This window comes from Balaenoptera acutorostrata, chromosome 11 (assembly GCF_949987535.1).
Source record: "Balaenoptera acutorostrata chromosome 11, mBalAcu1.1, whole genome shotgun sequence".
NCBI classification, from domain to species: domain Eukaryota; kingdom Metazoa; phylum Chordata; class Mammalia; order Artiodactyla; family Balaenopteridae; genus Balaenoptera; species Balaenoptera acutorostrata.
This window is the reverse complement of record NC_080074.1, coordinates 106,431,224-106,452,140: the sequence shown is the minus strand read 5'-3', so window position 1 is coordinate 106,452,140 and position 20,917 is coordinate 106,431,224. Positions and strand designations below refer to the sequence as shown.

The 20,917-nt window shown below is 53.3% G+C and overlaps 1 protein-coding gene across 1 annotated transcript; it reads left to right on the top strand.

Annotated features, from left to right (window-relative positions):
- The first annotated feature begins 463 nt into the window (after nt 1-463).
- Nucleotides 464-14,067, top strand: HDHD5 (haloacid dehalogenase like hydrolase domain containing 5). Its single transcript, XM_057556059.1, has 8 exons — nt 464-595; nt 5,370-5,573; nt 6,447-6,559; nt 7,857-7,950; nt 9,100-9,133; nt 10,841-11,015; nt 12,719-12,907; nt 13,422-14,067. The coding sequence occupies exons 1-8, from the start codon at nt 488-490 to the stop codon at nt 13,705-13,707; spliced, it is 1,203 nt and encodes a 400-aa protein (XP_057412042.1). The 5' UTR covers nt 464-487; the 3' UTR covers nt 13,708-14,067.
- Nucleotides 14,068-20,917: the final 6,850 nt, after the last annotated feature.

Genomic DNA, 20,917 nt, shown 5'->3' with positions numbered 1-20,917 from the left:
TCTGGGAAGATTCCACGTGCCGCGGAGCAACTAAGCCCGTGTGCCACAACTACTGAGCCTGCGCGTCCGGAGCCTGTGCTCCGCAACAAGAGAAGCTGCGATAGTGAGAGGCCCGCGCACCGCGATGAAGAGTGGCACCCGCTCGCCGCAACTAGAGAAAGCCCTCGCACAGAAACGAAGACCCAACACAGCCAAAAATAAATAAATAAATAAATAAATAAATAAATAAATAAATAAATAAATAAATAAATAAATAAATAAATAAATAAATAAATAAATAAATAAATAAATAAATAAATAAATAAATAAAGTACAAACTTTCAGTTATCGGATAAAACCCAGAGACGGAACTACAGCTCCCGAAATGCCCCACGCCCCGCCCCAGACACGGAGGCGGGACTACAGCTCCCGAGGTGCCCCGGGCGCCACCGGCCCCTGATTGGCTGCGCGGCAGTCAGGCGTGCGCGGTGCGCGCAGGAGGCGGCCCATGGCTGCCCTCGGCGAGGCGGCGGCGCGGTGGGCACCCGGACTGTGGCGGCGGGCGACGCGCGCGGCCGCGGGGTTCGGGGGCCGCCGTTTCGCGAGCGGCTCGCAGGTGAGGGCGGAGGGTGCGGGGCGGCGGCGGGAGGCTGTGCGGCCTCGCGGGCCGGGCTCGGAGCAGGGTGTCCGGCCTCCGGTCGTCACTCCCCCCGCTCTGCCCCCGTGTGGTGACGTCACGTCCCCTGGGGCCCCGCCACGCGGGTCCCTGGCTCCCCCGGGCTCTGTCCACAGAGCCCGGGGGCGAGACGTGACCCCGTCGCTCGCGGGGGCGACCGGGGGGCGGGGACGCGGGCCTCCGTGACTCGTCGGCCGGGATGTGCTCCAGGAGGACACTGCGGCCCCCGCCCCGCGGGCCCTGACTTTCCGGACTTTCCCGGTGGAGAGAGTGGGAGTAGGGACGAAAGGATGCGGCACCGGCTAAGGGATCAGTCCTGCCCGGGCCGCTTACTGCCTGTTTGCCTTACGGCAAATTGCCGTTGCCCCTCGGTGTCCGCGGGGGACCCCTAAACCCGAGGGTGCTCGAGTCCCGCAGCCGACCCTGCATCCGCGGACTCGGCATCCGCGTACCCGGCACCCGCGGATCCACCAACCCCCGTGGTGTGTGAGGTTTGCTATCAGCAGTTGGTTGAATCCACATGTGAGGAACCCGGGGTTACCGAGGGCCGACTGTATCTTTATTGAAAAAAATCCGCCTGTGAGTGGATCGGCACAGTTTAAACCTGTGTTGTTCTAGGGTCAACAGTACTTAGCTTTCTAAGCCTGGCTTGCCCCGTGTGTGTACCAGGGATAGTCCTTACCTTGCAGTGTTTTTGCTAGAGGGCACCTGGGGTACTTTGTGTGATGTAGGTGCAGTACTTTGCACAGTCACCGCATGTAGTAAATTCTCACAAACATGGAGCTGGTTGGAGTGGACGGTGTCCTGGACGGTAATTGTGATGCTGTTGTTGGAAGCACACCAGCCAGTTCCAGATGAGAAGCAAAAACACAAAGGAACATCTTAGTGGTCCCTTCATTTAAAACTAATCTTAAGACCACACTTCTTATTTTTTTAATTTATTTATTTTATTTATTTATGACTGTGTTGGGTCTTCGTTTCTGTGCGAGGGCTTTCTGTAGTTGCGGCAAGTGGGGGCCACTCTTCATCGCGGTGCGCGGGCCTCTCACTATCGTGGCCTCTCTTGTTGAGGAGCACAGGCTCCAGACACGCAGGTTCAGTAATTGTGGCTCACGGGCCCAATTGCTTCGCGGCATGTGGGATCTTCCCAGACCAGGGCTCGAACCCGTGTCCCCTGCATTGGCAGGCAGATTCTCAACCACTGCGCCACCAGGGAAACCCTTTTTTTAACTTTTTAATTTTTATTTTTTTTTTGGCCACGCCATGCGTCTTGTGGGACCTTAGTTCCCCAATCAGCGATTGAACCCAGGCCCTTGGCAGTGAAAGCACCGAGTTCTAATTCACTGGACCACCAGGGAATTCCTAAGACTGCACTTTTTAAAATTCATGTATAGTTGATTTACAGTGTTGTGTTAGTTTCAGGTATACAGCACAGTGATTCAGTTATACATATATATTCTTTTTCAGATTCTTTTCCATTATAGGTTATTGCAAGACATTGAGTATAGTTCCCTGTGCTATACAGTAGGTCCTTTTTGTTTATTTTATATTTAGTAAAAAACCACACATTTTATCACTGCCACAAATATGAACTTTAATTAGAAGATCTGGTGTAATACCCAGGACTAGTTAAAAAAAACATGAAGTGAGAAAGAAGAAAAATCAAAATACAGATACAGAAGAGAATGAAAAGAAAAAAGAAAAAAAAAGAATGAAAAGAAAAAAATCTAATCCTATGTCTTTTTCTCGAGGTGCCGTCACTCAAAAAAAAATTTAATAGATGTTTTTAGAGCAGTTTTAGGTTTTCAGGAAAGCTCAGCAGAAAGTGTAGAGAAGCCCCACATACCACCCCTCCCCCTGTTTCCCCTCTTGCTAACATCTCACAGGAATGTGGCATGTTTGTTAACAATTACTGGGGGCCTTTCATTTCTAGGTGGCTGGGTGCCTGGTTCTCTGTGTGCACTCACCTGAGGGGTTGGGGGTCATGGTTACACACTGCACAGGAACAGATGCGGGAGCGTCGGGGATATTGCTAAATTGTCCAACAGATGAGGGAGCTTCGGGGATATTGCTAAATTGTCCTGAGACTTTCTTGTTCTAAGTAGCAGGGTCTGTGGGTTCTTGTGTCCAAGAGAGCAAATCTTGTGACTATTTAGGATATGGCCACTAAGACCAGTAAAACTGTATGGTTAACTTCGGCAGCCATCAGCACAAACAAGCTGTTTTATTTTATTTTATTTATTTATTTATTTATTAATAAATTTATTTTATTTTATTTTTATTTTTGGCTGCGTTGGGTCTTCGTTGCTGCGCGCGGCCTTTCTCTAGTTGCAGTGAGTGGGGGCTACTCTTTGTTGCGGTGCGCAGGCTTCTCATTGCAGTGGCTTCTCTTGTGGAGCACGGGCTCTAGGCAGGTGGGCTCAGTAGTTGTGGCGCACAGGCTTAGTTGCTCTGTGGCATGTGGGATCTTCCCGGACCAGGGCTCGAACCCGTGTCCCCTGCATTGGCAGGCGGATTCTTAACCACTGTGCCACCAGGGAAGCCCCTGTTTCATTTTTTTAACTATGTAATTGTCAAAAATCTAAGAACAATATTATGAACTCTAAAACCCATCTTCCAGATTCAGCAGTTATTAACATTTTGCCGCACTTGCTTTGCTTATCTCCCCCCCACACTTTTTTTTTTTGTGGTGCTAAGATTTTAAAACAAATCCCTGATTTCTTGTCATTTGAACCCTAAATTCTTCTATGTGTACCTTTAGGAAAATAAGGGTATTTTGAACATAAGCAGAATGTGTGTGCGATGAAAGTGGCTTGACTTAGCTGACGCCAACAAAAGGAAAATGACAAACAGGTTAGGTTGGATTTTTCTGACAACTGAAAAACATCTTGTTTTTGTTTTTAAAGGATTTTCTTATTTATTTATTTATTTATTTATTTATTTTTGGCTGTGTTGGGTCTTCGGTTCGTGCGAGGGCTTTCTCCAGTTGCGGCAAGCGGGGGCCACTCTTCATCGCGGTGCGGGGACCGCTCTTCATCGCGGTGCGCGGGCCTTTCTCTATCGCGGCCCCTCCCGTCGCGGGGCACAGGCTCCAGACGCGCAGGCTCAGCAATTGTGGCTCACGGGCCCAGCTGGTCCGTGGCATGTGGGATCTTCCCAGACCAGGGCTCGAACCTGCGTCCCCTGCATTAGCAGGCAGATTCTCAACCACTGCGCCACCAGGGAAGCCCTGAAAAACATCTTGTATGTTAACAGACAGTTCATAAAGTAAGAAATGGGATGAATTTTTAAAAAGAATAGTGTTCAACTTTGTAAATCCAAGAAATGCAGATTGAGAGGAGATAATCACTTTTTTGAACTTTGAAATTAACAAGATGTTTGATACTTGACAAACTCTTTGATACTGTGAAAATCATCCTTGGCCATCCTTAGCAGGGTCCATGTGAGTTGATACTGTTTTGGAAAACAACTTGTCAGTAGGTATTATGTCATTGTAATGTTTGCACTTTTTTGGCGTATTACTCTTGCTTTTAAGAATCTAGCTTAAAAGGGCTTCTCTGGTGGCGCAGGGGTTAAGAATCCACCTGCCAATGCAGGGGACATGGGTTCGAGCCCTGGTCCTGGAAGGTCCCACATGCCGCGGAGCAACTAAGCCCGTGCGCCACAACTACTGAGCCCATGCACCTAGAGCCCGTGCTCCACAACAAGAGAAGCCACCACAATGAGAAGTCCGTGCACCACCACAAAGAGTAGCCCCCGCTCACCAGAACTAGAGAAAGGCCGCGCGCAGCAACGAAGACCCAACGCAGCCAAAAATAAATACATTAAAAAAAAAAAAAAAAGAATCTAGCTTAAGGAAAAGTCCATAATATGGAAAAATCAGTAAGCATGAAGAGTTCCTTATACCATAATTTGTAGTAACAGAAATGTGGAAAAACCTAAATGTCTGAAATAGGGGAAACCTAATGTTAGCAGAGTATTCACTCAGGGTATTATGTAGCCAGCAACATGTGTAGGTGGTAGGTCTGTGTGTATTGATATGGAAAGGTAACCAAGGGATATCAACGAGAAAAAGGAAGACAGAAAAGTAAGCACAACATAGTACCATTTGTGTGTTAGCTAAAAGGTAAGAAAGTAGAACCATCCATGAAAAGTTTCTGGAAAATACACAAGAGGGGATGGTACTGGGCGGAGGAGGAAGCAAGAAACTTAATTTTTTTTCTATATCGTCTGTAGCAATTGAGTGTTTTTTTAAAAAACTCTGTGTTGTTACGGTAAAACAAAATTCTAAAAGATGGTTATGAAGGCTGTTGTAACAGATAAAAATGCTTCATGTCAAGCAAAAAAAACAAGATGCAAAATTGTACATGTAAGGTGCAGTCATAGCCGCGTGACAAATGTAAGAATAGAGAAAGGAGATGAAAGGAAATACTGATCGGTTGTTTTAAAGTGCTGGGCTTATTTCTGAATTTCTCTATTTTCCAATTTAAAAAATTCCTTTATATTAATTATGTAAAAATAACTTTAACAAAATAGTTATATGCTTAAAAATACCTGAAACGGCTTAATTCTTTGTTGCAGATGGATTTGCCCTATCGGCAACCCCAAGCCCTCACCTTGCGTTCGAGGCCCCGGCCGGCCCGAGGGTGGGGATGAGGCTCTCCCGTCCCCTCTACCTCGACTCAGGGGCCGTTCTCGTCTCCCCTCTGTGCAGAGCCCTCCCACCTTCGGCTTCCTGTTGGACATCGATGGGGTGCTGGTTCGGGGCCACCAGGTCATCCCCGCCGCGAGGGAGGCCTTCCGCAGGCTCGTGGACCCCCAGGGGCAGCTGTGGGTGCCCGTGGTCTTTGTCACGAACGCGGGGAACATCTTACAGTGCAGCAAAGCCCAGGAGCTGTCAGCCCTGCTGGGCTTCCAGGTAAGGAGCAGCCGGAGACAGGAGGCTGAGGACCTGCTTCCCCTGGAGCCCCCTCTCCAGCCCTGTGTCCCCTGCCCTGTGGGGGGACCCTATGGATGAGCCCAGTACACATCTTCCTGCTGGAAAAAATAACTTGAAGTTCAAGGCCAAACTCAGAGGGCACAGCCTCATCAGCAGGGTCATCTTTTATGAAAACGTACATGTTGAGCACAGAAATCCCACCTGTGGACTTGGCCGTTTCCATCTTTCCTCCTGGCCTCAGGGTCATGTGTTTCTAAATCTCCGTGCACCAGGTGGGACTCTGAAGTGACAGCCATCGTTCCCCATAAGTAAGATGACACAGCTCAACGAGCTCTGTCCCTCGCCACCCACCTGCGGCTCCCACCGTCCCCGCATTGACACGTTCTTTGTTGGCAGTGGATTTGGTTCTTGGAAGGAATCCTTTGAAACCGAGAGAGTAAATCCCATGCTGATCGGCTGGGAGACACTGCTTGGGGAGGAGACCGGTTCCTACCCTGGTGTCTGGACAGTGGGGCCGTGCAGTTGCCATTAGCATAAATGCTGAAAAGCCAGGTCTTTACGTAGAACTGAAAATAGTCAGAGGTGGAGGCGGGTCTGAGCTCATGCACGAACCCTGCGGTTCCCAAGTCGGGCTGAGAAATCGGGGTGTTGGGAGCTGGGCCGGTGGGGCCCGTGGTGGCCACATCTCCTACGGGCTCTGGTGTCCGGGTCCCCTCACACCTGTCGGGGCAGTTCTGGAAGGGTTGGACCCCCCTTCTGGGCAGGTTTATCCTTCCTGGGCCAGGGAGCCGGCTCCCTGTTCCCGCCCCCACATGCGTGTCCTCTGCTGTCCATCTCTCGGCTGCCCTGCAGGTGGAGCCCGACCAGGTGATACTGTCCCACAGCCCCATGAAGCTCTTCTCGCAGCATCACGACAAGCGGATGCTGGTGTCTGGGCAGGGGCCCCTGGTGGAAAATGCCCGAGCGTATCCTTTTGCTGCTTCCTGCTCTGCTGTCCTTGCCCGGCTGAAAGGACCAGGGTCAGGAGCTCTGGGCGCCCGTGGGAGGGAGGGAGGGAGGGCACCTCCCAGGGTGGCCAGCCCTGGCGCCCGGGGGTTCCCGAAAGCCAGCCCACCGCCTCAGGGCCTGCTGGGCAGCTCAGAGCAGATTCCTGCCCGTTCCCTGCAGAGTCTGACTCACTGGGTCTGAGAACCCAGGCGGTTCTGTGGTTCGGTTTGGGACCCACGGCTCCCGGTGCACGTCTGCGGGGAGCTCAGCCCCGGGCGTGTGCTCAGCGAGGATGTGTCCCTGCTCTGAAGCAGCTCGCTCCTCTGCTGCTCCCGCAAACCCAAGGGAGCTGAGCACCGCGTGTGCGTGGCCACGTGCTCAGGGGCCAGAGCAGCACGCGGCCGGTGCTTCATCAGGGCTCCTGCTTGAGGGGGCGGAGTGACACACCAGGAAGAGTGCAGGAGTGGTTAGGACGGCGTGTGACCAGAGGCTGGAAAGAGCAGAATGAGTCCGAGTGTCACAGATGCTGGGGGGGGACCACCCTGGAGCGGGGGTCACCTGTGGCTTCATGGGGGCTGGCTGTGCCACAGGAGGGGACGTAGCTGGGGAGCCTGCCGCGAGGAGGCTGGGAGGATGCCCGGAGCAGGAGGCCGGGATGGGGTCGGGTGGGGAAGGGGGCCAGGAAGGACGGCGCTGGGCTCAGGAACCTCAGACGTGAACGCTGAGGAGTACGGGTCTGTGCGGGTTTTATTGCTGATGGAAGCGTCATTTTGGGGAGATGTGTTTTGAGGTGATCTGAATCTGCGTCCAGTTAAGACTGCCAGTGGGGACTGAGGAAGGGAACACGGCGGCAGGTGTTGGAGGGTAAGGCTGCAGTGGGCGTGCTCCCCACGGCCTCCCTTCTGGCTGAATCCGGTCCATCGTCCAGATTGAGCTCCGGTCTGGCTTCTCCAGACTCTGCTCAGCTTCCTCCCTGCCGAGGAATCTCCTCTGAACTGTCCTCAGAGCCCTGGTTCTCGTGGCCCTGGGCCAGCGTGAGCTCGAGGACGGGGCTTCCTGTGTGCCTTTGCGCGGGCGGTGCCCAGAGTAGGCCAGGCCCCCGGGTGTCCCCACCGCCTGCGTCCACGCCTGCCTGCAGCGCTCCTGGTCGGCGCTGGCCTCACTGGGCTCTGTCTGGGGTCGGGGCGGGTGGGGTTGATGTGGGCTGCGGTGGGTCCCTCACTTTAAAGGCGTCTTCCCGGCACTGGGCGGCTTTGCTTCCTGACCTCCCGCCAGACTGGGCTTCAAGCACGTGGTCACAGTGGACGAGCTGCGGGCGGCCTTCCCTGTGCTGGACATGGTGGATCTGCAGCGGCGGCCCAAGACCACGGTAATGGGACACGCTTGGGCCTCCCCGCTGACCCTGCAGCCCCTCCTGCTCAGAGCTGCCTTCTTGGAGGGGAGGGCATGTCTGGCCGAGGCCTTTGTTCCCAGACACACGTTGTCAGGGGTGGTGAGCAGGGCTGTCCCCTCTCTTTCCAGAGCCCTCGTGTCCCCTCCAGGTGGTAGTTTTGTGATTTACCAGCTTTCCTAGAGTCGCTTGGAGAACCGCTAGTGTTAAGTTAGTCGCTGCTCTACTGTCCGGGAGCTCCTTACAGAGAGCTGGCCTGGTGGGAAGCGGCTTCCTGTGAAAGCACTGGCGGCTGTGAGCGTCTGCTCGGGTTCCTTTGGGTTTGGCTCATATTTGAACCTTATCTTTTCCAACCAGCGGTCACGGGGCCTCTCGTTGACCCTCTAGGGTGACCACCCGTCTCCTGATGCCCCTTCGTCCTCCCCTTCCCTGCGTGAACTCTGTGTCTATCACAGAGTGCCTATCACCGCCTGTTCGAAGTCAGTGCACGTCAAAGTTTGATGAACCGCAGTTACAAACAGACAGGCCTGCTTTTGTTTGTCTGTGTAGCTCTAGTCCCCGCCCGAGCTTTCCGAGGGCTCCCCCGCCTTTGAGCTGCGCACATTATGTGCAGAACCAGGTGCCAGAGTTGGCATGGCTCTCAGAGCAGCGCAGAGACAGCCCCGCCCCCTGCCCAGGGACGCGGCTCGGCCCAGGTCTCAGCTGGTTACTGGCAGAGCCGAGGGCAGGGGAGCTGTTCCTAGAAGGAGCGGGCCCTCAGGCGGTGGTCCAGTGATGGCCCTGCCTCCTGAGTGACGTCAAGCTCCCGTCCCTTCCTGGGCTCACCTCGTCCTCCGCCACCTGATTCCAGACTCTCACCGCCTGTCCTTGCTGGAGGAGGACAGCTGAGCAGCCGTCCCCTGGCTGACCTACACACTTGGTGCCTGCCGGCCTGGGGTGTGGCCGGCCTGAGCGCGCTCTCCTCCTGTCCCCGAGGACCTCTGCCCTCTGTCCTGTCCGTTTCTCCTCGGCCTGGGCTAGACCGAAGGGTCTTCCATCTGTCAGGCACGGGTCTCTCCTCCCACCCCTTGGAAACCGGGCGTGGAAGGTGACCGTGGCATTGACGGGCTTGTTCTTTGTCTCTCGCAGCCCCTCCCAAGGAACAACTTCCCTGCGATCGAAGGTAATGAGGTCCCTGCGTGATGTGGGCGGGCTCTCCCTGCAGGCCCTGCAGCCTGGCGGTGTGGCTGGGACGTTGGGCGCTGAGTCTCCTGGGCTCTGGTCTCGGATCTGCCAGTCACTACCTCTGAGACATTAGCTGCTAATCTTTCCTTCCCTGTGTCACTTGCCCTATTGTTCCAGAAAAATCATAAGTGTAGAAAATCTAAGTGTGGAAAGGTGCCTAAGGTAACCTGGTCCAGTGTTTCTCAGCCCTATTACCCAGTTCTCCCTGGGTAACAAAAATATTGTGATGTCCCCTTTACTACCCTAAATGAATTCTTTCCTATACACAAATATTAAAAATTAATTAATTCATGGTAAAGCCCTAATTGTAATAGGGAGAAATAAAAGGAAACGTTTTTTAGTAAGGTAATCTGCATTTCAATATGTAGTAATTATCCAAGAAGGCATAATTAAGTAGCAAAATGATTATACCAAAAGTAGAATCCCCATGAACATTACAGCTACAAATGCAGTGTGTTTACAGGTGTGTTTCATTGGTGACTCAACAATTAGGAGCAGTGTTGTCCTGGTGATGTGGTTTTCCAAATAACTCTTGGTATAACTTGGTATAACTCTTGGAATAACTCTTGGTAAAGTTTTGAAAAAATAAAGTACGTCTTCTCTTGACTAACATGATAGTTGCATTTTTGGAAAAATCAGTGTTTATGAAAAGTCTACCAAAAATACTTTGTGTGGAATGGAATTAATGTTTAGGCTCAGTTAATTATAAGCAAGTTGTTCTCCTGTGTGAGTGTCAGCTATGAATAGACGTGGGGAAGGTTTTGATTCTGCAGAACTGTCCTGAGCCTCTTGCATCCCAGTCTTCTCCCAGTCCTCCCCAGGAGTGTCAGTCATTGCGACAGTGGAAACATCTCCCGGGGGTGGCCTGCCCGCTGGGGCCACGGTCTGGCCCAGCTCCCCAGTCTTGAAGCTGGCCTTGGCAGCGTGCGTGCAGCGTGGCTTCCGTGCTCTGTCAGGTTGTGGTTTTTTTTTTTTTTTTTTTTTTTAATTTTTAAAAATTTATGGCTGTGTTGGGTCTTCGTTTCTGTGCGAGGGCTTTCCCTAGTTGCGGCAAGCGGGGGCCACTCCTCATCGCGGTGCGCGGGCCTCTCACCATCACCGCCTCTCTTGTTGCGGAGCACAGGCTCCAGACGCGCAGGCTCAGTAGCTGTGGCGCACGGGCCTAGTTGCTCCACAGCATGTGGGATCTTCCCAGACCAGGGCTCGAACCCGTGTCCCCTGCATTGGCAGGCAGATTCTCAACCACTGCGCCACCAGGGAAGTCCCCCAGGTCGCGTTTTTATGCTCCTCCCAGTAGTGGGCGTTGTCCTCATGTAGCTGAGGAAGCTTAGACACAGTGAGAACTGGCCCACAGTCCCAGAGGGACGTGGACAGCGTCAGGCCTGTGACCCCGTCTCCCCGCCATGTGGCCAAGTGACCCCTGGGGCTTGGGGGACGTGGCCGGGCGGGTGGGGTGCTGGGCAGGGCGTCGGTCAGCAGGGGCTGCTGCTTCTCTGCTTCTAACCCTCGGGACGTCCTGGTGGACACACGGAGGAGCCCTCGGGAGCTCCTCCTGGGACCCATGCCCTCAGCGGGGCCGTGCAGCCCAGGCCTCCCGAGGGCCTCCGCGCCCGGCACCGCGGCTCACCCCACCCCCGCTCTGCAGGGGTGCTCCTCCTTGGGGAGCCCGTGCGCTGGGAGACGAGCCTGCAGCTGATCATGGACATCCTCCTCAGCGACGGGAACCCCGGCACCGGTCTGGCGATGGCCCCCTATCCCCACCTCCCTGTCCTGGCCAGCAACACGGACCTCCTCTGGATGGCCGAAGCCAAGATGCCCAGGTGAGGACGCGGGGTCCCTGCCTTGGCCCTGGGGGCCACCTCCAGCTGCCTCCTGGGCAGGCCTGCTGACGGTGCCTCGAGCCGCCCCAGTGCTCTGGGCTCAGACCCCTCCTCTAGGCCCTGGAGTTGCCATGGTAACCTGGCCTCCGGGAGCGGTCTCCAGGGTCACTTCACATACTGATTGATAAACGAAAACTACCACTTACTGAGCACAGAAGGTGGATCAAGATGGTCTTTAACCCCTGGCCCCATTAGAGTCTAACAGGACATGCTTTTTCTGGCTAGTGGAACCCAAGTGATGCTCAGTTCCTGTTATCCAGCTGCCCTTCCCTCCCTGCCTTCACCCTGTGGCGCTGGCTCTTTCACTTCTTGGTTTCCTTCTGCCCATAAGACGTTGGGGAGGGGAGCGTAGGAGTGATTCCGAGGCCGCTGGACCAGTCACTTCCTCCGAGGCCCCCACCCCGTCCGCCCTGGCACTGAGCACAGCACAGGCCGCCGTTCTGCTGGCCCTCAGGTTGCCTTCCTGGAAGGGCAGCTGCTGGTGCTATTTGGCTGCTCTTGTCTGCGAGGCCAAAGTCTGGAGTTTCTCCCCGTGCCCTGCCTCCCAGTGAGCTGTGTGGTGGATCCGTCACTGAGGGCCTGAGGGCCCAACACTGAGCCCAAGGAGATGGGGATCACCGTGTTCTCTCTCAAGTGCATTTCTGCAGCTCGAGGTCAGGTATTTTTCTGGAACATTCTTCCTAGAGTTCGGGTTTGCTGACACTAGGTGAAGGGGGTTGGTTATGTAGGCTGTGGACTGAATGGCAGGAGGCAAATTACTATTTATAAAGCAGATTTGAGATCACTTTTTCATTCAATAATTTCAAAATTGAAAGTAGAATTCAGTATATAAATAAGTGACACTGAAATGTAACTTCAAGATACTGAACAGTATCCGATAGGATTTGATTTAGCAGCAAGGGATGAAAACCCAAAAGAAAAGAATCTTAAACAAGATGGAAGTTTGTTATTGTGAAAAAGTCCACCCATCAGGGACACAGGCACCTTAGCCCTTTACTATGTAATCCAAAAGGGCTGCCTGATCTCCAGCCATCATGTCAGCATTCCAGGCAGCAGGAGGGAGTACGGGGAAGGTAGAGAAAAGTACCCCCTCCCCAGTTTCCAGGCTACTTTCCAGGAAGTTAGTCCAGCACTTGCGATTTCATTGACTCTTAGGCTGTAGCTTAGTACTGGCCATACACTTAGCTGCAGTGGGGGCAGGGAGGGTGCTTTCTGACACTCGGTGGCAGTGTGCTCAGTGAAATTGGCACCGAGGAGTGAGGTGGGATGCCAGCCAGTATTCTGCCCAAGTCCAAGGCAGAACTGAAGCTGGGTCTCTGGTTCCAGCTCCACACCTTGGGCAGGTTACTCCATCTCTGGGCCTCAGTTTTCTCACCTGTGCGACGAGGAGAATGAACGCCATCTCATCGGGCTTTCCTAAGGGTTGAACGTGGTGTGCCGTCTGCAGCACTGGGACAGCGCTCAATAGATGTTGCCAGATAGTCGCGGGCCATCAACGCACATCCTAAGTGTGACGGCCTCTCACCAGAAGTGATTCACTGCCCTGTCACCGTGCTCTGTGCCACCGCGAGAGGGTGGCTCACAGGGCATGTCGGAGCCGTGCGGCCTGGGGAGGGGACCGAGCGCGGCTTTTCCTCTGGCAGGTTCGGCCACGGCACCTTCCTGCTGTGCCTGGAGGCCATTTACCGGAAGGTGACGGGCAGAGAGCTGTGTTACACGGGCCTGATGGGCAAGCCCAGCCTCCTCACCTACCAGTACGCAGAGGGCCTGCTCGCGAGGCAGGCGGCGCGGCGGGGCTGGGCGGCCCCGATCCGGAGTCTCTATGCCGTGGGGTGAGCCCCGCACCCCTCCTCCGCCCCCTGCGACGTGCCCCCCTCCCCCGGTGCCCACCCCCCGCCCCCGTGTCCCCGCCCCTCCGTCCCCCGAGACGCACCCCCCTCCCCCGGTGCCCACCCCCGGCCCCCGTGTCCCCGCCCCTCCGTCCCCCGAGACGCGCCCCCCCCTCCCCCGGTGCCCACCCCCCGCCCCCGTGTCCCCGCCCCTCCGTCCCCCGAGACGCACCCCCATCCCCCAGTGGTCACCCGCGGGCCCCCGTGTCCCCGCCCCTCCGTCCCCCGAGACGCACCCCCATCCCCCAGTGGTCACCCGCGGGCCCCCGTGCCCCTGCTCCTCCGTCCCCCGAGACGCACCCCCATCCCCCAGTGGTCACCCCCGGCCCCTGTGTCCCCGCCCCTCCGTCCCTGGAGACGTGCCTCCTTCCCCAGTGGTCACCCGCGGGCCGCCCCCCCCCCACCCCGCCATCCCTGCACCTCCATCAGCGCACTGAACTGGGCCTTCTCTCCCCAGTGACAACCCCATGTCCGACATCTATGGGGCCAACCTGTTCCACCAGCACCTGCAGACGAGGCGGGAGGGGGAGGCCCGGAGCTGCACCTCCATCCTGGTGTGCACCGGCGTGTACAGCCCCCAGGCCCCAGGCCCCGTTGCTCCCGCCCCGGGTGGCGAGGGGCCTCCGTTCCACGGGCACCGGGACCTTGGCTTCAGCCCGGGGCTCCTGCAGGCGGCCCACGTGGTGAGCGACGTGCACGAGGCCGTGCGGCTGGTCCTGGGCAAGGAGGGCTGGGCTCTGTAGCAGGGAGGGAGGTGGGCCCGCTGGCCGCCCCCTGCCCCCCCCTCCCCGCCAGCGCAGTGACACTCTCGCTCCTCCTGGGCGGGGCCGCACGATTGTTCCCGGGGTAGCATTTGGGTAGCAGCCTCAGATTTTTCTAGGCTGGGTCCTGTCTGCCTGTGCTGGCAGCCTGACCCCAGGCTCGTCCTCACTCGGGGGGGTCTTCTGCAGAAGAGGAGGAGGTGCCCGCCTCTGCCCGCTGCCAGCACGGGCTGTAACTCACTCTCAGACACTACTTTTTATGGTGGTTTAGCTTATTGCCCAGAGACTTTGGACTTATTTTTTTAAGTTAAAATAATTGTAATAAATATTCATTTTGCTGTCTCTTGTGAAGCTCTATCTGGAATGCACTAAAAAGTCCTGTGGGGGAAGGCTCGTGGGCCGGCGGGGTGGGTGACCTTGAGGCCCCGGCACTGGTGGCATTTCAGTCCTGTGAATGCTGACCCCAGCCCACCCCAGTCTGGGCCGCGAGCCCCGAGGCCTGCCGTCGACTTAGCCGCTTCCCTGACGTGGAAAGAAAGAGGAGCTTTTCCTCTGGTGACTCTAAAACCGTGTGTCTTGTACTCCTCCCTGTCGCGGTGGTCCAGTGAGACCCGTCGGTGCCGGCCCGTCTAACTCCAGCAGCGCCGGCCAGCTGCTCCCTCCCTTCTGCACACCCTTGTCCCTGGGCAGCACCTGGGCTCCAGGGAGAGGCGAGGTGTGCCCTGTCCTTGAGCGCCAGGCCTGGGCCAGCCCACCTGCGACCCCAGCGCCCCAGACAGCAGCTCCTCCCCGCGTGCAGCCCGGCCTCACCTTCAGAGCCGCCCGGGCCGGGCCCCTCCAGCCCCCGACAGCCTCCCCACCGCTCTACCCCACAGGCCCAGTCAGATGGGAGGTTTGGCCTCTCAGAGGGTCAGGCCCCCTGTGACTTCTCACCACAGCACGGGTGCCCCCCTTCCATCCTGTGCCACCACTTTCCCCGCCACGTTTCGTGGGTCCCCCATGTGCCCTCCTGCCTCAGGGCCTCTTGCACTCGTGGTTCCCTTCCTTCCGACATCCGCGAAGCTCTGTCCCTTTTTTTTTTTTTTTTTTTTTTTTTTTTTTCAAGTTTTTATTTTGCCAAGGAAGGATTTTTTTTTTGTTTGTTTGTTTGTTTTGTTTTTATTTATTTATTTATGGCTGTGCTGGTTCTTCGTTTCTGTGCGCGGGCTTTCTCCAGTTGCGGCGAGTGGGGGCCACTCTTCATCACGGTGCGCAGGCCTCTCACTGTCGCGGCCTCTCTTGTTGCGGAGCACAGGCTCCAGACGCGCAGGCTCAGTAGTTGTGGCTCATGGGCTCAGCCGCTCCGCGGCATGTGGGATCTTCCCGGACCAGGGCTCGAACCCGTGTCCCCTGCATTGGCAGGCAGACTCTCAACCACTGCGCCACCAGGGAAGCCCCTGTCCCTTTTTAAGGATCTGGGAATTGTCCCCTCGGAGAGACTCCCTCAACTTCCTATAGAAAGCAGCACTCTGGGACTTCCCTGGTGGTCTAGCAGTTAAGACTCCGCGCTTCCGCTTCAGGGGGCACTGGGTTCCATCCCTGGCTGGGGAACTAAGATCCCACATGCCGTGCAGTGCAGCACAAAAAAAAGACAAAAACAGCGCTCTCTGCTGTCCTGTGTCATGTTCCCCACGGTCCTTGTCACCCCATGACCTGTATTTACTCCTTATTGCCTGTCTTCTGCTAAAGCACGAGCGCTGTGGACTGTCCACGTTGGTTCCTTCTCGAGTCCCCACACCCCCATGCCGGGCACTTGCAGACCCTGTAGGGCATCCCACATCACAGGCAGATGTGGCTTCTGGCCTTTCTGTCCCTTGGGGGTGGGCTGGGGCCCTAGCTCCCCGCTCACAGCCACGTAGCCGCGGGCGACCCCCTCCCCTCTCCAGCTCCTCCCTGTGTAGACTGGCGTTGGCGATGTGGACTTCACGAAGGAGCTATTTTAGGTGCCTCACTGTGTCACGTAGGATTTTGCTCAGCTGCCTGTTTCAGAAGCCTGACCACAGTGGCGCGAATGCTTTCTGAGTGTCAGGACGTTCGGAGCAGGCATCTCAAGCACTCCGCTCGCCCACTGTGCTGGCGTGCAGGCCCGCCCACCTGCAGCGTAGCCCCAGCATCCACGGAGAGGGGAGGAAAGGGTGAACACAGAGCAGGTGGGGCTGGACTCCCTTTAAAGAGCTTTCCCGGAAGGCCCGCCTCGCTGGGGACTCCAGTCCTGTCCGGCTGACCGGAGGCGGGTCACAGAGGCGGGGACCGGGCACACCATTGTGCCTACAAAATCAGGGCTTGTTCGTGAGGAAGGCGAGTAGAGGGGACGGCGGGCAGGTGGGCAGCAGTTCAGCCCCTGGGACCGAGCTCTGCACTGGCTCTCCGTCTGAGTGCCCAGAGGATGTGTCTGTTGGGCCACTGAGCCACTGGGTCGGGAGGCCTGCGACGCACATGCTGGCCTTTTCCAGAGCACCTTACACAGGCATCACTGGTCCAAGGTTAGTCAGAGCCTCTCAGAGCCCCTCGCGGAGACACGGTTCTCACCACCCCGGTTTATAAACGAGGGCACGAGGCAGGCCAGTGATCCTTTCCTTTCAGAAACGCTGACTGAAGACCCGCTTGCTGCCAGGCCCCGTGCCGGGCGCCACAGCAGCGACCAGCCGTTGGCAACCACACCTGCCCTCGTGGGGTTCGCCTGGTAGTGACCGCGCGTCCAAGGTCAGTTAGGAAATGGAGGGGCTGGGCTGACAGCTGGGCCTCCTACTCGGCATGTCCTCCGGGGACCCCGCCCGCCCTCAGCCAGCCCACTGCCCTTCCCGTGAGTCCTGGAGCAGCTGCGGTTGCGGGTGCAGCCCCGCGAGCTTGCCCTGGGCCCCGGGGGCTCACAGGGGTGACTGGGGAGCGGGGCAGGAGTTGGGAAGTCAGCCGGGTGTGGCCGCGTGCCGAGGAGTCTTGCCAGAGCCCAGGTGGAAGGGACGGGGTGACAGCGTCTGTGTGCCTGCCCCTGGCTCTGCCCCGTGGCTGGCAGCTGCTCTCTGGGGCCCTTTCTCTCCCTTTCTTACTCCTGGTTTCCTGAAGGGGGCAGGAGCCCTTCCAGATGGGGTGCAGGAGGGCAGGCGACGGCAGCATTATCGCGCAGGTGCGGGGCCAAGGGCAGCCCTGGGCACTTGGCTCTGGACGGGTCTCATTGCTCAGGGGCTTTGTCTGGACCCTGGAACCAAAACCCACAAGCAGCCGCTTCATTACCCAGCCTGACTGACTGAAAATGTTATCTTCTTGTGTTTTGAAGGAGCCAAGTGATTACACACGAGACGCTGTGAGTCACTTTGAACAGGAAGTAAGTGCACGTTTATAGTAAAGTGGTCAGCCTGGAGCAGGACTGGACCGTCAGGTGCCCACTTGGGTCTCCAGTGCTGGACCCCGGCACTTTCTCAGTGTCCCCATGGTGGTGGCAGCGTCTGGCCTCCTGGAGACACCTCTGGGCTAAGGCAAGTGGGAAGCCAGCAGGTAGTCAGGGCTCCCAGCAGAGCTAGGGTTGCTGTAGCAACCGGATGCTGCCTTGAGGGCGGGTTTTTAAAATATCTTGGCTATAATAGTTTTTTCCCCCCAATCTCTCTGTCACTTCCCCCGTGCCGCGTGGTGTGGCGAGGCTGGGTCGCCCGGGGACGCCTGCCTGCTCTCTGCCTGGGGCTCCTGGCAGCTTCTTCGGGGGCTGGATGTGGGAGGAGTGTCTCCGGGTGTGAACTGCTGAGAAGCTGTCAGGGCTTCGGCTTTTGCTTCCAGCCTTCTCCAGCTCTTGGATCCAAAAACCTTCTGTCATTTTCTCTTTTCGGGGAGGCAGAGAAGAGGGGTCTAGCTTGAAACTCCCACCTCCCCCCCGCAAAAAAAAGCAACTCCTCTCCCTCCTCCCACTCTGGCCTATACCCCTACCAGAACAGCCGTGGCGTCCTGGGACCACTCTCTGGAAGGGGAGGGGTGTCCCCTCTTGTCTGCTTTTTCCTTTGGTGTTTCTAACTTCCTCTTTTGGCTTCATTTATTCACTCAACAAATGCCTGTAGAGCACCTACTAAGCCCCTGAAAGGAATGAAAAACTGCCTTGTCATGGAGAAGTTCATCCCTGTCTTCATCTTGGACTTGGTCCTATCAGATTTCAAATTTTTTTCTAAAGTTACAGTAATTAAGACAGTGTTCTCTTGGCAGAGGGAGGGATACAAACCAATGAGACAAAACAGCACTCAGAAACACATATATGAAAATACGGCTTAACAAAATAAATGTGTGTTTTTTGCTCATTTCATAGGCTGATGTGGGCTACGTGCTGTTCTTGGCCTTTCCCTCCAGGTGGTGACTCGGGCATTCAGGCCCCTTCCATTTGTGATGCTGTCATCTTCAAAGAGGGAGGGAGGGTGGGTGAACGTGGAGGGACTTGGGTGAGACCTGGTCTTGGTGGTCAGCACTTCTGTCCGTGTCCACTGGCCACACACATGGTTCCAGTGCCACTCCCAAGAGGGCAGGGAATGTGAGGGAAAGGAAACGGGATCAGTCGGCATCTAGCCTGTCTCTGTTGCCCTATTACTGTTTACTAGGATAAAGAAAATTGGATTTGCATAGTTTTGTTTAAATTCATGAATATATGTTGCAATTTGTTTCTGTATATTTATTGAGTTGATCATAAATGTTTTTCTCCTTTAATCTGTTCATTTGGTAAATGACATTCATAAATTTTCTTTTCATCTTTAACTCTGCCTTTCATTCCTGTGATAAAACCTAATTGACTATGTTATATGTTGCTGTCTACCATTAGCTAGAATTTCGTTTATGTTCATAAATGAGACTGGCCTGTACAGTTTAACTTTTTTTCTACTGCTTTTGTTTGGTTTTGATATCAATTGTATTAGCCTCATAAAATAAATGGTGACACATTTCATCTTTTCCTATTTTTGGAACAGTTAGTTTAAAATGGGATTATCAGTGCCTTGAATATTGGTAGAACACACGAAACCATCTGAACCTGGTAAATTTTGGAGGGGAGACTTAATTATTGATTCAGTTTCTCTAATAATTAAATGTATATTCAGACTTTTCTACTTAGTTTAGGAAAGTCATGTTTTTCTAGGGAATTTTCCATTTTTCTCTAAGTTTTCAAATACAGTGGTGTAACATTGTTCATAATATTCTCATCATTAAAAATCTGTTTCTGTAGTTAGACATCTTTTTCATTCCTATTATTGCTTTTATGTATGTTTTCTCCCTTTTTTCTTAATAAATCATGTCAGATCTTTGTGTATTTAAACATCAGTTTTTATTATTTCTGTTTTTATCTTTAATATTTCCTTCTTTATGTTTTCATTGAATTTACTTGTTCTTTCTCCAATTTATTAATTTGAATGCTTAGCTTATTAATTTGTAGTCTTTCTGCATTTGTAACAAACATTTAAGGCTATAAATTTTCCTCCAAGTTTTGCTTTGGTTGTATCTCATTCATTTTGTCAAGTAGTATTTTCATGATCATTTAATTCTAAGTATTTTCTAATTTTTGTGTGAGTTATTTGGAAGAATGTTTAAAATTTTCCAACTGTTTGGGGAGTGATTGGTGATATTTCTGTTGCTGTGTTCTAATCTAATTGCTTTGAGGTCAAGGAATATAGTCTGTACATGGTCAGGTTTTATAAATGTTGCACATATATTTGTAAACTGAGTGTGGTATCTAATTTTTTGTAGAGTTCTACATTCAGCCATTAGATCAACCTTGTGTTTAAACTTGTATATGTATTTACCAATGTTTTATCTGTTTGATCTGTTAATTACTGAGAGATGTGTTTACATCCCCCACTATAATTAGGTATTTGCCAATTTCTCATTATAATATTATCCATTTTGCTTTATATATATTTTAAGCTATGTTATTATGTACACGCAAGTTCAGAATTTTGCTGTCTTTCTGGAACTTGGTTCTTTTATAGCAGCAAATACTTATATAGTACAACATGCCAGCATTTTCTAAGTGCTCTCAGTATATTAATTTACTTATCCCTCATAATAACTCTATGAAGTAGGTGCTATTATTGTCCCCATTTTACAGATGAGAAAATTGAGGACAGAGAAATTAAGTAACTTGACCAAGGTCACCCAGCTTCTGAGTGGTGGAGTCAGGATTTGAACTCAGATAGTCTGGCTCTAGCATGTGTGCCCTTAACTACTGTACTACACTATCTCCTTTATCACTATATGGTGAAATTCTTTATTTCTAATAATTTTCTTGGGTATAAAGTTTATTTTTTTCTTTTCTTTTCTTTTTTGGCCACGCTGTGCAGCATGCAGGATCTTAGTTCCCCGACCAGAAATTGAACCCTTGCCCCCTGCACTGGGAGCACGGAGTCTTAACCACTGGACTGCCAGGGAAGTCCCAAAGTTTATTTTTTTCCTAATGTTAATATAGCCATGCCAGTTTTTTAAGTTAATATTTGCCTGGTTTATTTATATAAATGCATTAAAAATATATATATATATATGTCTACATATTTTCTTCAACCTTCACTTTCAATCTGTCTTTTTGTTTTAGAGATATTTCTTATATAAAAGCATATAGGGCTTCCCTGGTGGCGCAGTGGTTAAGAATCTGCCTGCCAATGCAGGGGACACGGGTTCGAGCCCTGGTCTGGGAAGATCCCACATGCCGCGGAGCAACTAAGCCCGTGAGCCACAACTACTGAGCTTGCGCGTCTGGAGCCTGTGCTCCGCAACAAGAGAGGCCGCGACAGAGAGAGGCCCGCGCACCGCGATGAAGAGTGGCCCCCGCTCGCCGCAACTGGAGAAAGCCCTCGCACAGAAACGAAGACCCAACACAGCCAAAAATAAATAAATTAATTAAAGAAACGTTTAAAAAAAATACTTTAAAAAAAATTAAAAAAAAAGCATATAGCTGGGAATTTTTAAAAATCTAATCCAATAATCTCTGTTATTTAATAGGACATTTATTGTGATAACTGATATATTTTGCTTTATTTTTTACCATCCATTGCACTCTGGCTTCTGTTATTTCTGATGAGAAGCCTGCTGTCAATCTGACTGTTGTGTTGTGATTTACTGTCTGGTTTCTCTTAAGATCTTTTCCTTTAGGTGCTCTCCAGTTTCACATCCGAGCATCTGGGAGCATATTTATTTTTAT

Bases quoted from the DNA above. Each gene is read 5' to 3' on its own strand.
- HDHD5 (XM_057556059.1), top strand. From the start codon at position 488: ATGGCTGCCCTCGGCGAGGCGGCGGCGCGGTGGGCACCCGGACTGTGG. The intron at 596-5,369 runs GTGAGGGCGGAG...CCCTCTGTGCAG, and splicing joins GTTTCGCGAGCGGCTCGCAG to AGCCCTCCCACCTTCGGCTT. The intron at 5,574-6,446 runs GTAAGGAGCAGC...GCTGCCCTGCAG, and splicing joins CAGCCCTGCTGGGCTTCCAG to GTGGAGCCCGACCAGGTGAT.